General features: G+C 42.8%; 1 protein-coding gene across 1 annotated transcript in view; it reads left to right on the forward strand.

Annotated features, from left to right (window-relative positions):
- MYOM1 (myomesin 1) overlaps positions 1–15,543 on the forward strand; it is a 137,248-nt gene extending 121,705 nt beyond the window's left edge. The window contains exons 29-37 of the mRNA XM_068562692.1: positions 1,680–1,793; positions 2,468–2,555; positions 3,874–3,912; positions 3,994–4,099; positions 7,246–7,409; positions 9,563–9,599; positions 9,830–9,852; positions 11,886–11,941; positions 14,752–15,543. Coding sequence (XP_068418793.1) covers positions 1,680–1,793; positions 2,468–2,555; positions 3,874–3,912; positions 3,994–4,099; positions 7,246–7,409; positions 9,563–9,599; positions 9,830–9,852; positions 11,886–11,941; positions 14,752–15,024 — 900 coding nt within the window. The 3' untranslated portion in view covers positions 15,025–15,543. The remainder of the gene's footprint in view (positions 1–1,679; positions 1,794–2,467; positions 2,556–3,873; positions 3,913–3,993; positions 4,100–7,245; positions 7,410–9,562; positions 9,600–9,829; positions 9,853–11,885; positions 11,942–14,751) is intronic.
- Positions 15,544–16,105: the final 562 nt, after the last annotated feature.

The raw sequence follows: 16,105 nt of genomic DNA on the forward strand, positions 1-16,105 counted from the left end.
GAGCCACTTTGGGCAGGTGCAGGAAATGCCATGGCTTTAAAAAATCCCTCATGCCCCAAGGGGCCAATACTTTTTGTAACAACACCCCAAGCAGAGCTTCCAGGTTCCCCGCAGGGACCATGTCCGAATAACAAGAGTATATCCAGGGAAGCCCAAAGCCACGGAGTCCATTTCTAGTCCTGCCCAGTCCAGTGGTAGCTTTCCCATCTGCAGGGCATGTTTATCATAAGCAATGTTGCCTAGTAACACAGTTACAACCCAGGAACCAGTTTACAGGATTATAAAGAACGTTTGTGTGTTCTGGTTTCACTGCAGTTACCAGTGTTGGTTCTTATGTTAATGTATTAGCTGAGATTTTTTTTTTCTTTTCTGAAACTTACATTTCCTTGTCTTTAATGAGATCAAACATTTTCTTCATCTGTTTGTTCTGTAATTATATTTCCTCTTTGGGAAATCATACATACATTTGTCCAATTATGTAGTGGGGTCTTTGAGATTGTTTTCTTGATTTGTATGAAGTCTTTACTTTTTCATATAATTTTAATTACACAAGAAATACATGAATATACTCTTCTTCATAGAAAGGTCAAGCATTGTAGATAAAGCTTAAAATCCCTTTAATCATATGAAGTCATTTTGCCCATTTGAAATTTATGATACGATGTGTGGATATTGGATCTAAATGAGTTTCCCAAAAATTGCTAAGCAATTAATTTATTAAACCATACTTGATGGATGCTAACTGTGTTAATCATTTCACAATATATGCGTATGTCAAATCGTTGTGTTGTATACCCTAAACTTATACAATATTATATCAATTATATCTCAATAAAACTGGAAAAAATTTTAATTAATTTTAAACATATTTCCTTTCCACATTTATTTACAAAGCTTCATTTACCTTTTTTTTTTTTTTTAATAGTTTCTCTTTTTCTTTTTTTTTTTTTTAAACTTTTTGGGTTTATTTATTTATTTATTTATTTTATTTTTTGGCTGTGTTGGGTCTTCGTTTCTGTGCGAGGGCTTTCTCCAGTTGCGGCAAGCGGGGGCCACTCTTCATCGCGGAGCACGGGCCTCTCACTATCGCGGCCTCTCTTGTTGCGGAGCACAGGCTCCAGACGCGCAGGCTCAGTAATTGTGGCTCACGGGCCTAGTTGCTCCGCGGCATGTGGGATCTTCCCAGACCAGGGCTTGAACCCGTGTCCCCTGCATTGGCAGGCAGATTCTCAACCACTGCGCCACCAGGGAAGCCCCATTTACCTTTTTAAAAATATTTAGCCATAGATTGGGGCTAACTCATTCTAATACTTTGATAAAGTCATTTGTTTTTGTGACACAGACAATATTTTAATCTGATGGGATTTATCTTCCTTTGGTTTTCACATTTTTATTTTTACTTAAGTCTGTATGTTAGTATGTATGTGTCTATGTTTTCTTGTCCACCAGGTGATTTTAAAGACAAATTTTTTTCTGCTGGAAATAAAGATGCTATTGATTTAGGTTTATTCTTTTGTATCCATTTTATTTTAAACTCTTTATCAGTTAAAATAGCTTTCAGTTGATTCCTCTAGAAATCTATGCTTTTTCTTATATCCAATGCTACATTGAGAATTATTTAGTTTCATAAGAGTAGCATTCCTTTATTTCAAGAAGTATAACTACAGTTTTTCTTCTAGGTGGCAAATATTAAGAAGGAGACTCTTATTGTGTGGTATAAAGATGAAAGGGAGATATCAGTGGATGAAAAACATGACTTTAAGGACGGTATATGTACCCTCCTTATAACAGAGGTAGGTGACTATAAATATAAAATGTAATGTATTAGTTCTGTACCCTACATTCTTCCAAAATACAGAGACTAGATTATGTGTTCCTTTGCCCCGGGCAAAGATCCCTGCCCTGATGTCACCCAAAAAGCAACCTGTAAGGACACAAAGGCTTCTCTCACCTTGTGATATGCAAGGATTTGTCAGATATCCAAACAATGTTGGCTGGACACCACAATTCTTGCCTCTCTGAGCTAGTTTTTTTCATAGATGGGTGAGTGGCAGGACAGTTAAGTGGATCTTTCTTTGTTTGCTCTTAAGCCTCATGATAACTTGTTCCCTAAAGGTACAGAGACGATCATAGTATTCACTTAAGTATAGATTTTTATCTACTTTTTGTCTAAAAGAGCATGCCTTTCAAATACATATGCTCATCAGTTTTTAACATGAAGGCAGAGTAAAAGATAAGGACTTCAAGCCTCAAATCAATTGTAGCCTTAGAGGAAGAAAACTCAGGACTGCTAGCTGGTCAGGTTATGATGGATAGTTCACCTGCGAACTGTTCATTGCTCACATGGCTAGATGCTTGTTCAGTGTGTTTTGATGTCAGTTCTATAAATCTCAGGGCCTGAGAAATGCAAACACCATATTCTGAGGCTACAATAGGTTGTAATGTGGTATATCTATTCCCCCCTTAGTTTTCAAAGAAAGATGCTGGGATTTATGAAGTTATCCTGAAAGACGACAGAGGAAAAGACAAGAGCAGAGTGAAGCTTGTGGATGAAGGTCAGTCCACCCACAGCTGGGGTCCATTCTGTGTGTTCTGTATACAGGTCACCAGAATTCTGAGTGAGGCTGAGGTGAATGATTGAAGTCATGCTGATCTTTTGCCCACAGATTTTGTTTTAATTGCCATTCCAGCTGAGCGAACTACTGTTTTATTAAAAAATACTTCACGTTTAGTCTTCCTTGAAATCAGAAGTATAGTTTTGATCCTCAGAGAATTTATAGTCCGCAATCCACGAGAGGTCTGTTTTCAATATAAATCATCATTTTTATTTCAACCCTATGAAAAATGTTCCAGGATCAAAAACTACCATGAGGGCTTCCCTGGTGGTGCAGTGGTTGAGAATCTGCCTGCCAACGCAGGGGACGCGGGTTCAAGCCCTGGTCTGGGAAGATCCCACATGCCGCGGAGCAACTCGGCCCGTGAGCCACAATTACTGAGCCTGCGTGTCTGGAGCCTGTGCTCGGCAACAAGAGGCCGCGATAGTGAGAGGCCTGCACACCGCGATGAAGAGTGGCCCCCGCTTGCCACAACTAGAGAAAGCCCTTGCACAGAAACGAAGACCCAACACAGCCATACATACATACATACATACATAAATAAAAAGAATGTAAGCAGACAAGAATAGCATTAAAAAAAAAACTACCATGAAAGCATGTCTCAAAAGAGTCCACTCTCTAACAGGTGGCAAGAAAGATTATATATGAAACTCGAAGCCTCTCAGTTAATAGCAGAGCAAGAAAGCAACTTCCATTTTCCAGAGACTACTGAGGACAATTATATCATGATAATGAAAACCTACATGGGATGTCCACATTTCCAGTTTTGTTCCTGAACAAGATCTTTAACAACGTTGCTAACGAACAGCAGAAGTATGCCTTTGATTTCCCTTCCTACTCCTGGTGGAGGCAGGACTAAATGTGTTTATTGGCTGAGAAATACCAGGGGACCTAGATGGTTATTCATCATGAATTGATGATACAGATAAGAACACTTCCTCTAATGTAAATGAAGCCTTCCTGGGACTTAGGAAGATGAGAATCCTAAAACCAAGAAGGTTCCTGGAAATCTCATTGTGGCTCTTTCTCTAGAATGTAAACATGGTGACAGTTACAAAGAATTCAAGGGAGCAAAAATATCAAAATAAGAGCAGGAATCTTTTGAAACGATAAAAATTAAGTTCTTTGTTACCAATTGGTCAATAAATTCACCTTGTGACGGGATGTTTTTGAGAGCACGTGTGACTAACAGTTTGAGATTTGACTTGACATTGAGCATTTTTATGCTAAAACTTTGTTTGTGAATCTCTATCCACAGCCTTTGAAGAACTGATGACTGAAGTATGTAAAACAATAGGTAAGTTCTCACAGGGCAATGCTTCATTCATCTCCAGGATGGGCTTACAGGTGTTTGAAATAATGTGTTTTCTTCTTGCAGCTTTGTCTGCAACAGACCTGAAGGTCCAGAGCACAGCTGAGGGCATCCGGCTGTACTCTTTTGTTACTTACTACGTGCATGATCTGAAAGTTAACTGGTCCCACAAGTAAGTAAATAACAACGTAAACGCTGTGTAGAAATTCTTTCTCCACTCAGGGGAAGGACTGGGAAAAACAACAACCCTCTGTTCCTCTCAGGTAAGGCGTCTTCTTACTTCTCGGGTCTGATGTTGATGAGTGTAGGACAGAAGCACCAGGCCATCCCTTTAGCGTGAGGTTAGCACTCTCCCTCAGCACGTACATGGTGAGGCCAGCGATGGCTTAAAGCCTCTGTCTTTGTGATCTGGGACGTATCATAATTCGTAGATGCCTCAGTAACATGACCTCCGCCTCCATACAGTCATGCTTTGCCAGATTCTTATTCCATCTTTCTACACACTCCTAGACCACGCTGTGCTCTGGAACAAAACTGAGGCAGCATTGCACCAGATTTCCTGTTGTATGAATTAATGGCCAATAAGCCTGATCTAGAGCAGTGCCCGAGTTTATCATCGTTGTTGTTCATAGCAGTTGGCATAGTGGGTATTAGCATGTTTCCTTGGAAGGCTTTGGAGATCTCAAGATGAGTTTGGGAATGTGTATTTGAACTGGATTGAGCCTGAAGATCTGTTCTAATCCCAGGCTTCCTTTGCACAGTTATAGAGGGATTTCACTCAAGTTTTCCTTGGGGATTCCAAGAGCTAAAATAGGTTTCTTAGTCAAACCAGGTCTCCCACTTACACCATCATCAGGGTCCTTGATCTCTGTGCTTCCTTGAAATTTCCTGAGCTGAAAGAGGACAGCAGGCTGCCAAAGAAATCTGGTGGGGCACATATACCTTTAGTCCACTCTTGGGATGCAGCAGATGCTAATTCCCAAAGTCCTTATGAGTCTCACTGAGGAGAAGGTCACTGTGGCATCCCTGGGAGGATACGGACAACAATGTTTATTTAGATCTTCCCTTCAGTGGACATTTACAATACGCTGGGCACTGCTCCAAGCCCTTTAGATGTGTGAATTCATTTAATATTCAAACTCTATGAGGTAGGTTCTTCTCACTTTAGTGACTAGGAAGCTCAGACTCAGGGAGGTGACTTGCCTGAGGTCACACAGCTATGTGACAGGTGGAGGGCTGAGCCCAGGCAGCCTGGCTCCAGAGCCCCTGCCCCATCACGGCACTACCCATGGGTTCAAGTTGCATTAAAAGTCTAGACTGAACATTTAAGCAGAGCTGGGTCCCACAAAACAGTCATTTGTGTTTTCTCTAAAATGACTTCACTGTTTTAGAATAGTATTTTATTACATTTATTATCATTACTATTAATTTCCTGAGCTCTTTAAAAAAAAAAATGAGAACAAGTGAAATTCCACTTTGAATGCTTGGAGTTTCATTCCTTTGTTCTATTTCTTTCAGAATACATTTTAGGAAAGTAATTATAAGTTAAAATAGATCAAATTCTAGGAAATTCCTCTGTGACATCTAGGACATTCTAATATATCCATTTGAAGAATGAGATGATAAATTAATTGAATCATCAATCAAAAGGCTTTACATCATCTCCAGAAGAATACATGTTCAAAAAAATTAGAACATTGGGTTTTGAGGAAACTGCTACCAGAGTAGCAAGACATAAACTTTGTTTGGTCTAGTCAGCTAAATGAGTGTTTTGTGTGCACACACATGTGTGCCTGTAAAAGGTTCAGGAACCAAGGACTGGTTGTCTTCCCTGTCTTTATGAAAGTATGTGGTGTGATGAGGAAAAAAACCTTGAAATGGGTTTGGATCTTGACTTTGCTCCTGTCTTCCCTTGGATCTTAGACAAGTCATCTAATTTTCTGAATCCCAGGTTTCTCTCCTATAAAATAGGAGCAATAATACCTGTTCTAGCTCATAACACTGATGGACCCAATGAGAGAATGAATGGCATTTTGTAAACCGTGAAGTGCTTTACAAACCTAAGGTACTATTATGCATATTAGCTAGAGATTAAAGCACTCAGACAGACTTACCATTAGCAAAGCTGAGTACTATCTGTCTTTCTAACTCTCTAAGACATATACTATATTGCTCAGGCTAACGTCTATGTGTACAGATGGGTTCCTTTACCCTACATTTTATGGCATTTTAATTTTAATATCTTTTAAAGAATGTAGTATATAAGAAAAATGCTGAATATTTATTTGAAGTCTGAAATTTTTTTGGTGGAGATTTTTTGGTTTTTATTTTTTTAAGTTCATTTTGTTTATTATAACCACAAACATAATACATGTTTTAGAAAATATATTTAATATCATATTACAAATTAGAAAGAGTTTATACTATGGTATCATCCATGGTTTTCCTAGCCATAGTATGAACATTTGGGGGTACTTCCTTCCGGTCTTTTCTCTATGCATAATTGTTACCATAATAAAGTAGTTTTGTATACTGCTTTTTTTTTCTTACTTCCTCACGTTTGCAAACTCTTCATAGAGTTTATTTTAACGTCATTGAGAGTACACTACCTCTGCCTTCCTCTTACTTCATCTGTAACAGTAGCATTTCTAGACTGTCAGATGAAAGGGTTCTATTTGCGTTTATTCTCTTGTAAAGAATACAATGCATGGGTATGCTCGTGACCTACTATAGAATATGGGGAAACTCACATCCAGGGTCAGAGAAAGTGCCTCATTCATTCTGACAGCAACTCTGCTTTTCATTTATTCTTGGCCGTACTACTGAGTGCATATTTACGTTTGTTTTAAATAGCTTTGTAACCGTGTGTGTCAATAGATGTCAGCCACAGATGAACCTCTTTAGGTCTGTTTTTAACTTGTCTGTAAAATCCCATTTATGGCCACGGACCATGTGCATGAAATATGCAATAATATAATATGGACTTTGGCCTTCTCACTTTGAAGATTCCCTTAGTCCTACAAATAAACCTGGGCGGAAACAAAGATAATTAATACCCCTGAGAAGTATTGGTGCTACAATCTGGGCCCCAGACTGCTGTTGGGAGTGAAATGTGCCAGACCCCCACCCCAGGCCTTGGAATCCACGCTCTGTGATTCAGGGCCCATAATTTCTCTGAAGCAGAAGAACATATGCTGATCCCATGTTATTTCAAAGTCTGTACAACTTTATGGTAAGACCTTCAGTAAGAAGAGACAAAGTAAAGATAAGCTCTGGATGAAAGCCAATGATTACGATGTTTTCTTTTGATAAAAACAGCGGGACTGCTATTAAGTACACAGACAGAGTTAAGAGTGGGGTCACCACGAAGCAGATCTGGCTGCAGATCAACGAGCCCACTCCGAACGACAAAGGGAAATACGTGATGGAGCTCTTTGATGGCAAAACTGGACACCAGAAGACACTGGATCTTTCTGGAGAAGGTAAACGGATATTCTGCAGGTTGGAACCTACTGTGGAGATGAGGGCATTTTAAAAAGAATGAAGTGTGATAAGAGGGCATTACGCTTGACTATTGGAAGATGATGGGAGATTTTAATAAAGCAGTTTAAATGCAGCCACGGTGGTAGAAGCAAAAATTCAATGAGTGGAGAATCAGTAAAAAGTAAAGTGGAGACAGTGAACGTGGAGAGAAAGCGCTGCTCTTCCAAGATGCTTACAGAGAAGGGCAGGTTGATTTACAATCAATTGAGCAAGAACAAACACTGAAAAAGGATCATTTTATGGTGACTGAAAAGCGAGCATGTTCATAGAGTCCAAGAAATCGGTTGATTTGGAAGGATTGGAGGTGTGAATGATGGGGAATGATTGATGTCTCAGGGTTCGGAAGAACAGAAGCTTGGAGTTGCGGGGCAGAGGTGAACGCAATGGCTTTGGGAAGGAGCAGGGATGCCTTTTCTTCAGAAACCAGAAGGGAGTAAATGTGAATAAGCAAAGATAAATATTGAGGGGAACAGAGGGAAGTTAGAAAAGTGGCCTCAGATTTCTCGGCCTTTTGGGAGAATGAGGGGCTCTGGAAAGAATAGGGACATGGAGAAGAAAGTAATGAGATGCAGAAGGCAGTTTTCCATCTAAGAACAAACAGGAAAGGTGATGCGCAGCTATTAATTAGAATTTTAAAAGTTAAAAAATGTACAATCACAAATAAAAAGTTAAAAACCCTGTGCCATTTCTCCCTCTTCTGGTACTTTGCTCATCTTAGTCTTTCCTAAAGAAAGAAGGAGTTTGTGTGAAGTTACCAAAGGAGACTGGGGGCTGACTTTTCCTCTACGGCTTCGTATATTAAAATGCAATGACTCTTCATGTTTTCATCATCAGAGTAGATTCACAACTTAGAGAGCAGCCTTTCAACCCTGCCCCGGGTGGTTTTGGGCTGAGTACCCCTCCCCTCACCCCCACCCACCCTTTATGACTGGTAAGGCTCCCTGAAGGATCTCTGTGGGGATGAGCAGCTCCCCAGGGACTCGGTCCCCCGGCCACACTGTGCCCAAGTCACACCCTGCAGAGATGGTGATGGGGAATTGCTTCTGCGATGCATCTGACCCTTGGAGACAAAATAGAAAAGGGACACAAGAAGTGGGCAGATACGTTCAGAACTTATTTAAAATTTGCTTTTACTGTCTGCTCACCGAAGCTCATTTAACTACCCGGCTCTCAAATCCCCCTTAAGCAAAAGGCCCTGGATTGTCTGACCGACGTTGCCACTGGCACCAAACACACCGGCTCAGCCATGCCCATCTCCTTCTAGTGTGGCATGAGCAGGAAAAGCAGCCCTAAGTAACCTGCCTTAGCCCAGCTGGTCTAGAGGCTTTAAGCCTGGCCTTAGGCTTATTTTTCCCTTCTGTAAAGAAGAGAGCAAACTAGTATTGTGGACATATTTTCTAGACATAAAATGTTGTGATTCCCAGACCACAGAGGAGCTTAAAGACCAGGTGAGAGAAATTTAAAAATGAAGCTTTTGGCCTGAAGTCTTCCAAGTGCCTTACTCGCAGGCTCGGAAAAAAAAAATTATCTTAGAGCTCCGTAGCTCTCATTTCCTTGTCTCCCTGTCTTATTTTTTGTCTCCTGCACAGTGTAGAAGCATCGCTTCAGGCCAGCACTGGCCCGCACTGTGATGCTAGTAACTCCTCGTGCCCTTTACCGCAAACGGACGGGCAGGACCACAGAACTGTCTGGCTAGGAGGCTGCGACGTGCGGGATGATTTAATGAGAGAAAAGCTTTTCTGATGCTCAGGATGCTTAATAGACAACCAGGCTTTTTTTGAAACAGACCTTTCTTCCCATTTCATCTTTGGCAGAGCAAATCTTTCCCCTTCTGTTTGGAGGGTTGAAGGCTTCTCACTGAATTGAGAGCTTCTAAAATCCACTATTTCATGCTTTCTGCCTAGAAAGTGTTTGCTTCTCTTGTTAAGCCCATCAAGTTGTAGAGGGACCGCTCGGGCGCAGCCTCATTCAAAGCCAGCTGAATTTTGTCTGGACTGCTTACACTGCCCTCAGGTTGTGAGCTTTAATAGACCCCTGTGTGTGGCCAGTTCTGGGTGAGAAAATTCTAACTTCTCTTTTTTGTCTCTTCAAGTGTACAAGGAAGCCTTTGATGAATTCCAGAGATTAAAGTAAGTCCCTCTTTCCCAGCGATGCCACGGGCACTCTTGTCTCTGACGCGTGCTGCTCCCCATTGGCTGTTAGAGGGTCTTTCATTTGGGCAAGCGCAGTCTGAGCAGCATTTCCTGCTGCTTTGTTGAGCAGCAAAAACATGAAATGCAGTCGAGGTTGGCTACTTTGAAGTAACACTAAAACAAAATCCTTCTTTGTTTGTGTGTGTGTTTGTTTCTCTCAACCACAGACAAGCTGCCATCGCGGAGAAAAGTAAGTAAACCCCTGCGTGTTTATTCCTGGTGTGGTTTCAAAATACAACTTTTGTTTTTCTGTTATGACTGCAGATGTAGGAGAGTGAAAGCGTTTTTTTTCCTTTTCTTTCATTTCTCTCTATATATTTTAAATCTTAGGTGTTCTGCATGTGTTTTCATTTAGTCTCTTCAGTAAGAATGTCTGTGAAAAGAAGGTCTCAGGTTACACTGTGAGAATGGCACCCAGCCTTGACTTGAAAAATCTCTGGGCTGCAAATCACACAGTAGGATTTTAATCGCTTGCAGCAGGCGCCATGTGTCAGAAAAATGTATATATGATAAAGAGAAGAAAAAATAGGAAACTTTGTAGGTTTGGTATCAGGTAAATCGCTATAGCTGGTCCCCCAGCAAGTAGTCCCATTTTCCTGAGGGGCTGAATAAGGCTGAGTGACCCTGACCCAGCAGTCAAGCCTGTGTCCCTAAAAATGTGTTGACTCCTGACTTCTCTCAACCGTGCTTCACACAGAGATTTCTAGAACTCAGTCTACAGGATTCCGGGAGTCACAGACAAATCATCGTGGTAATTCAGGTTCTTTCTCAGTGTGGGAGCAGAACCTGAAAACCGTTGAGGGTTAAAGTTGTAAGGTTGGCCCTGAGCTGGGTGGAAGGGAACCAGGAGGAGGAGGAGTGAGAAGTAGAGTTGTCCGCCTGTCAGTGGCTCCTGGTCACTCAGAAGAGAACTTTTCACCTTTGACCTGCAAGGCCTTCCTCCCTCCTTCCCCCTCCTTCCTCCCTCCTGCTCCTGCCTGGGGCTTGTGAGGCCGAGGCCAGCACCAGGCGCAACGGGAGAGTGTCAGAGCCAGAGCCAGGCCTCGCCCGTTCTTGAACTCTCTTGTGGACAAGGAGCCTGACCCTCCCTCTGGTTCATGAGCTCCTTCCAGAGGTCTCTGGACCACAGCAGCTTAGAGCCGGAAGAGACCTGAGAGCCCTTCTAGCTCCATGTTCTTAAACATTTGCATAGAACGCTTAATTCAAACAAAGTCTTCCACAAAATCTTCCCAGTATATAAAATAGGTAAGAGCTGAATTATCTTTGGTGAAGTCAGGATGAATCCCATGGATGCCATGGAGCAGAGTTTAGAAGCTTCATGTCCATGGGTTTAATGCAAGCCCCCCGCCCCACCGATGGGGAGACTGAGATCCACACAGTGACGTGACTCACCTGATACCACACAGCAGGTGGTGCAGGGGGCCAGGTGATGGGTTGGGCCCACAAGTTGTGTAAGGGCAACGGAGTCAGCAGGAGAAGGCAGTTAAGACTCATTCAAAGATTTGGCCTGACTTACTGGAGAAGGGATTGTATTGATAGAAATAAGGATGTAGAGTCACACATTCATTGAAGTAGGCTAAAAACGAGAGGGTGGTGGCTACTGCGTTAGTGTTGACTGAATGACAGAAAGGCGTCCTTCCCTGGGGCCGAGGCAGTCACACCCAGAGCACAAGGCTTGCGGGGGATGGGGGGTGGGTGTCAGCCCTGGATTTCAGCACCCTTCCCGTCCCCTGTCCCCTCAGCCATAGACAGGAGCTCTGCAGAGCATCTCAAGAACTCCCGGGAGATGAGGAAGGGGAACTCTCTAGGGAAGGCCCCAAGGAAAGCCCACATCTTCTCCAGCCTCCAGATCTCCCTGGCACACAGCCTCCGGTTATGTAACCTTTTCGAATGAGAGAGAAGCCCATGAAAGAGGCCAAGATCTGCTCTGCCTCCAGGAGAGCCAGGGCTGAGAATAGCCGGGAAAGTTACAGAGCAGATCTCGATACAACATAGTGACCTCAAGTTGATATTTCAGGTACAGATAGAGGCACCCGTGTGTGAAGAAGATGAACATTCAGAATTACTGGATCATTTTCTTATTTTGCATATTGAAAGCAGGTATAAAATAACTGCAAGGAGAGGGAAACTACACAGGAAAATGAGTTCCGCTGGGTGGCCTTGTGCGTGTGATTGCTGGCGCTCATCGTTTCAGTGATTAACCAGAAATGCCTGTGCTTGCAGATCGCGCCCGGATAGTGGGAGGTCTCCCCGATGTGGTCACCGTCCAGGAGGGCAAGGTAAGCATGGAGCACTCCTGTCCCCAATTCTTCCACGCTAGGAAGGGCTTCCAGTGCCCCATACTTTGTTCCTTCTTTTAAGATGCATCCTACCATCTTCATCGTATGCCACGGCTGCTTACGCCTGACTTCAGAATAGCCACATACAGGGTTCAAAATGCAGTCAGTTTTCCACTCATCTTAATGTTTTGTAGGTGAAGCATCAGGATGCACGTTTGTCTGATGTGGGTATATGTAGACCTCTTAGTCTCTTTCCAGAAGTGATTTCCCTTTAACATCAGGAGAAGCAGAAAATGTTCAGTCATAATTATGTGACGAACGTAATTGAAGAAGCAACCTCTCACACTAGTAGAAAATGGGCTGACCTAGGAGATTCCTCACCTTTGGAGGGAAACGTGCTGCTCTGTGAATTTCTACAGGCCCCTTCTCAGCTGAAAACTGATTTATTTCCATTTGGTTTTAAACTGGTATTTCTTGGATCCATAAGAATCTCTCTGAAGAGCAGTGAACGTAATTTCTAACCTGGATTCACTTTCTTCATCCCTGTGTTTCATTAAAACAAATTTAATATGCCAGTCACAGGAGAAGGGGTGTTTGTAGTGGAACAACATCTTTTCCCACCTCCAAAGGGCAATGAAGACGTATGATGGGTGATTGGGACTATGATGACGAACAGGGCACATCTAAGGCTTTAATGAGAGGTCAGTTCATCCAGCTGTGTTTCTTCGTGCCTGGAAAATAGGACCACAGTTGACTTTAAGCTCAACTGCTGCAGGGTTGCTTTTGTTTTGAAACTCTATTTTCCATTTTCTTCACCTAATGAGGTTCAAAATATTCAACTCACTGGGTGGTAGTGAGAATTAAGAGAGAGAATGTATGTGAAAGCATTCCATGATCTATAACTCAAATATATAGTATAGGTAATAGTTTTCCTGGACACCCAAGGTGCATGGGAGTTTTGTTTAGTTTTGATAAAAGTTTTAATATGCATGAAATCACAGTTTCCCAGAACATATACGTGGTCTGCTTGGATAAGTTTAATGTCAATAGTTTGACTCATATTTTTCTTGCTGAAATGTGTTTGCAGAATAATTCAGTAAGAAGTGCTAATTAATCATGGGAAGAAAACAAATTTCTTAATATCTACCCAAGTCTAAATGATACTCTTACAGAAGAGGTAACAAGTGATCATATAAGGTCCTTCTAGATAGAAGGCTGTCCTTTTCCCTGTATATGGTGAGCCCTAGCTCTTTTCCTTATAATTTCTGGACTTCGGTAAGAAAAAAAATGCAAGAATGGAATTTAAAATGTGAAGTAAATTTAACATCTTTGGTCATCAGGAAAATGCAAATTAAAACCACAATGAAATATCATGACACACCTATCAGAATTGCTAAAATAAAAAGACAGTGACAACAACAAATGCTGGTGAAGATGCAGAGAGACTGCGTCAGTCCTACATTGCTGGTGGAAATGTAGACCAAAATTATACAGCTACTTGGGAAAACAGTTTGGCAATTTCTTTAAAAAAAAATGAAATATACATTTACCATATGACCCAGCAATTGTACTCCTGGGCATTTATCTCAGAGAAATTAAAACTTATGTTCACATAAAAATCTGTACACAAATGTTCATAGCAGCTTTATTCATAATAGTCCCACACTGGAAACAGCCCAGATGACCCTTACAGGTATATACATACCATGGCACACTTCTCAGCAATAGAAAGGGACAAACTATTGATACCTGCAATAACTTGGATGAATCTGCAAGGAATTATGCTCAGTGTAAAAGGCACTCTCAAAAGGTTACATTACTGTATGATGCTATTTATATAATGCTTTGGAAGTTATAAAGTTTTAGAAATGGAAAACAGATTAGTGGTTGCCAGGAGTTAGGAACAGCTTGGGAGGGAGAAGTGGGCGTGGTTATAAAGGGACAGCAGGAGGGATCCTTGTGGGGATGGAAAGGTTCTGTATCTTGACTGAGGTTGTGGATACACGAACCTAGACAGGTGATAGAATTGAATACAACTAAACACACACAAATACAAGAAAAACTGGGGAAATCTGTTATATCAATGTCAGTGTACTGGTTGTGATATACTATAGTTTTGTAAAATGTTACTATTGGGGGAAACCGGGTAAAGAACACACAGAATCTATTATTTCTTATACTGTATATGAATCTATGATTATCTAAAAAATATTTCAACAAAAAAGTAAAGTTAAATTATAGGCCTAAACATTGATCTTTTAAAATAAGAGGGTTTCAGCACAGATGGTAATATAATAAAATATTAGGAACTAGGAATACATTCTGGCAGAGCACCTCTGCAACTGCAAAAGCTCAAGTGGGTTTGGGGGGAGAAATAAAATGAGGAAGATGGGATATGAAAATGAGGCACATTATCTGAAGCAGCTGTTAAGATTCTGCTGCTGGGCCCGGTGACACAAACGAAATGCAAAAGCAAGCAGGTGGAGATCATGGCAACGAGGAGATTTCTCTACTGAGACAGAGTCCAAAATGCCACATTAGAGCAAAAAAGCATCTGTGTGTTTATGGGAACTGGAAGCACATGCCTTTGTGGGGCTTTGATGATAAATGTTCCTAAAGCCAGAAAGCCAAGGCCCCAAAGAAACCTACTCAGGTGTGATTTCAAACTGTAACTCACACAGGTGCACACAGCCCGGCCCGGGAGGTTTAGGTTTATCCTCCATCCGGTCAGGCCGGCCCCCAGAAGGACGCTTCAAGTTGGATCGTTAATCTGATACATCTCCTCCCCTCTCATGAAATCTGTTTTCCAGGTGCTTAACCTCACCTGCACAGTGTGGGGCGACCCGACTCCGGAGGTCTCCTGGCTGAGGAACGAGAAGCTCTTGTCCTCGGACGAGCACTGCAACCTCAGGTTTGAGGCCGGCAAGACCGCCTACTTCACCATCAGCGGGGTCAGAACGTCCGACTCGGGCAAGTATGGGCTGGTCGTGAAGAACTCGTACGGCTCGGAGATCAGCGACTTCACTGTCAGCGTGTTCATCCCGGAGGAGGAGCCCGCGAAGGGCGACAAGAAGGCCAAGTGACCGGAGGGCGAGGGGGCCGAGGGGGGCGAGCCACACCGCACTGCCTCGGGCTACGTGTGTGCGAAGGGTTCGAGCTGAGCGCAAGGAAGTCTCCGTGCTTCCTACTCCCTATTTTTGTGCTGGCTTTGGGGGTCGGGGGGATTGTCAAATCTTTATTCATATAAGAAAGCACCGACTAACGACATTGTAATCGTTTTTCTTTACCTACAAATTGTGTTAAGAAAATAACATTGGTAGCGCAAATATGAGGAAACAGTTTTAAGGCAAAGACCCGGATAAAGTCAGAGGAACGTTGAATGGGGGTGGGAGAAACGTGCTGTGGAGCCGTTTGGGCTCGGCCAGCCTTTCAGCAGTCAGTTCTCCTGGTTCGCAGTGAGGCGGCAGCGTCCAGTCAGACAAGACAAGCTGTTAAGTCAACCAGTCTGTGTCATGTGTTGTAGCAAGAGCCGTGTGTGCGTTCTGTGGGCGGCCTGGTGATTTGGAAGCTCTCGGTCCTAATAAACAGTTCACACCCCTCTGCTCCCCCGTCAGTGCTTCTCTCCTTCTTACTGGTTTGGCTGCCCAGCTGGGTGGCCTCCGCTGGGTGACCTTTCTGGCCTCTTCTTGTAACACGTCTTCTGAATTTTAAATTCCTTTTGGTTAAAGCAGTGCCTTCACAACACAATCACATAAGGCATCCCAGGTCGGGTGAAGTTCAGAGGTGTGAACTTGCTCTGTCACTGTACATCTGGTAGCTCACCAGGCGATCCGTCAGGTCTCTTCCATTGTTAAGATACCCGGAGTCACCGAATGTAATGTGTCAACAAAGGATAACAAGATGGCGTGGGGCGTCTAGCACCAGAATTGGCGACTAAGGCCGCAGCTGAGAATAAAGGGCACTAAAGGACGGTCACTCTAAGTTCAGAGAACTGCCAGCTCTGGGGCCTGCCCCTTGCGGCAGCGTTTTCTGCTTGAGGGAATTTGGGCCTCCCCACCGCTACCCCTAACTCCCAGCCACCACACACACACACACACACACACACACACAACACAGGAGGAAAAGAGTAACTGTGAAAGCCACCCCTGCCTTCGTCCTGTCAAG

Source organism: Eschrichtius robustus, chromosome 14 (assembly GCF_028021215.1).
Source record: "Eschrichtius robustus isolate mEscRob2 chromosome 14, mEscRob2.pri, whole genome shotgun sequence".
NCBI classification, from domain to species: Eukaryota; Metazoa; Chordata; class Mammalia; order Artiodactyla; family Eschrichtiidae; genus Eschrichtius; species Eschrichtius robustus.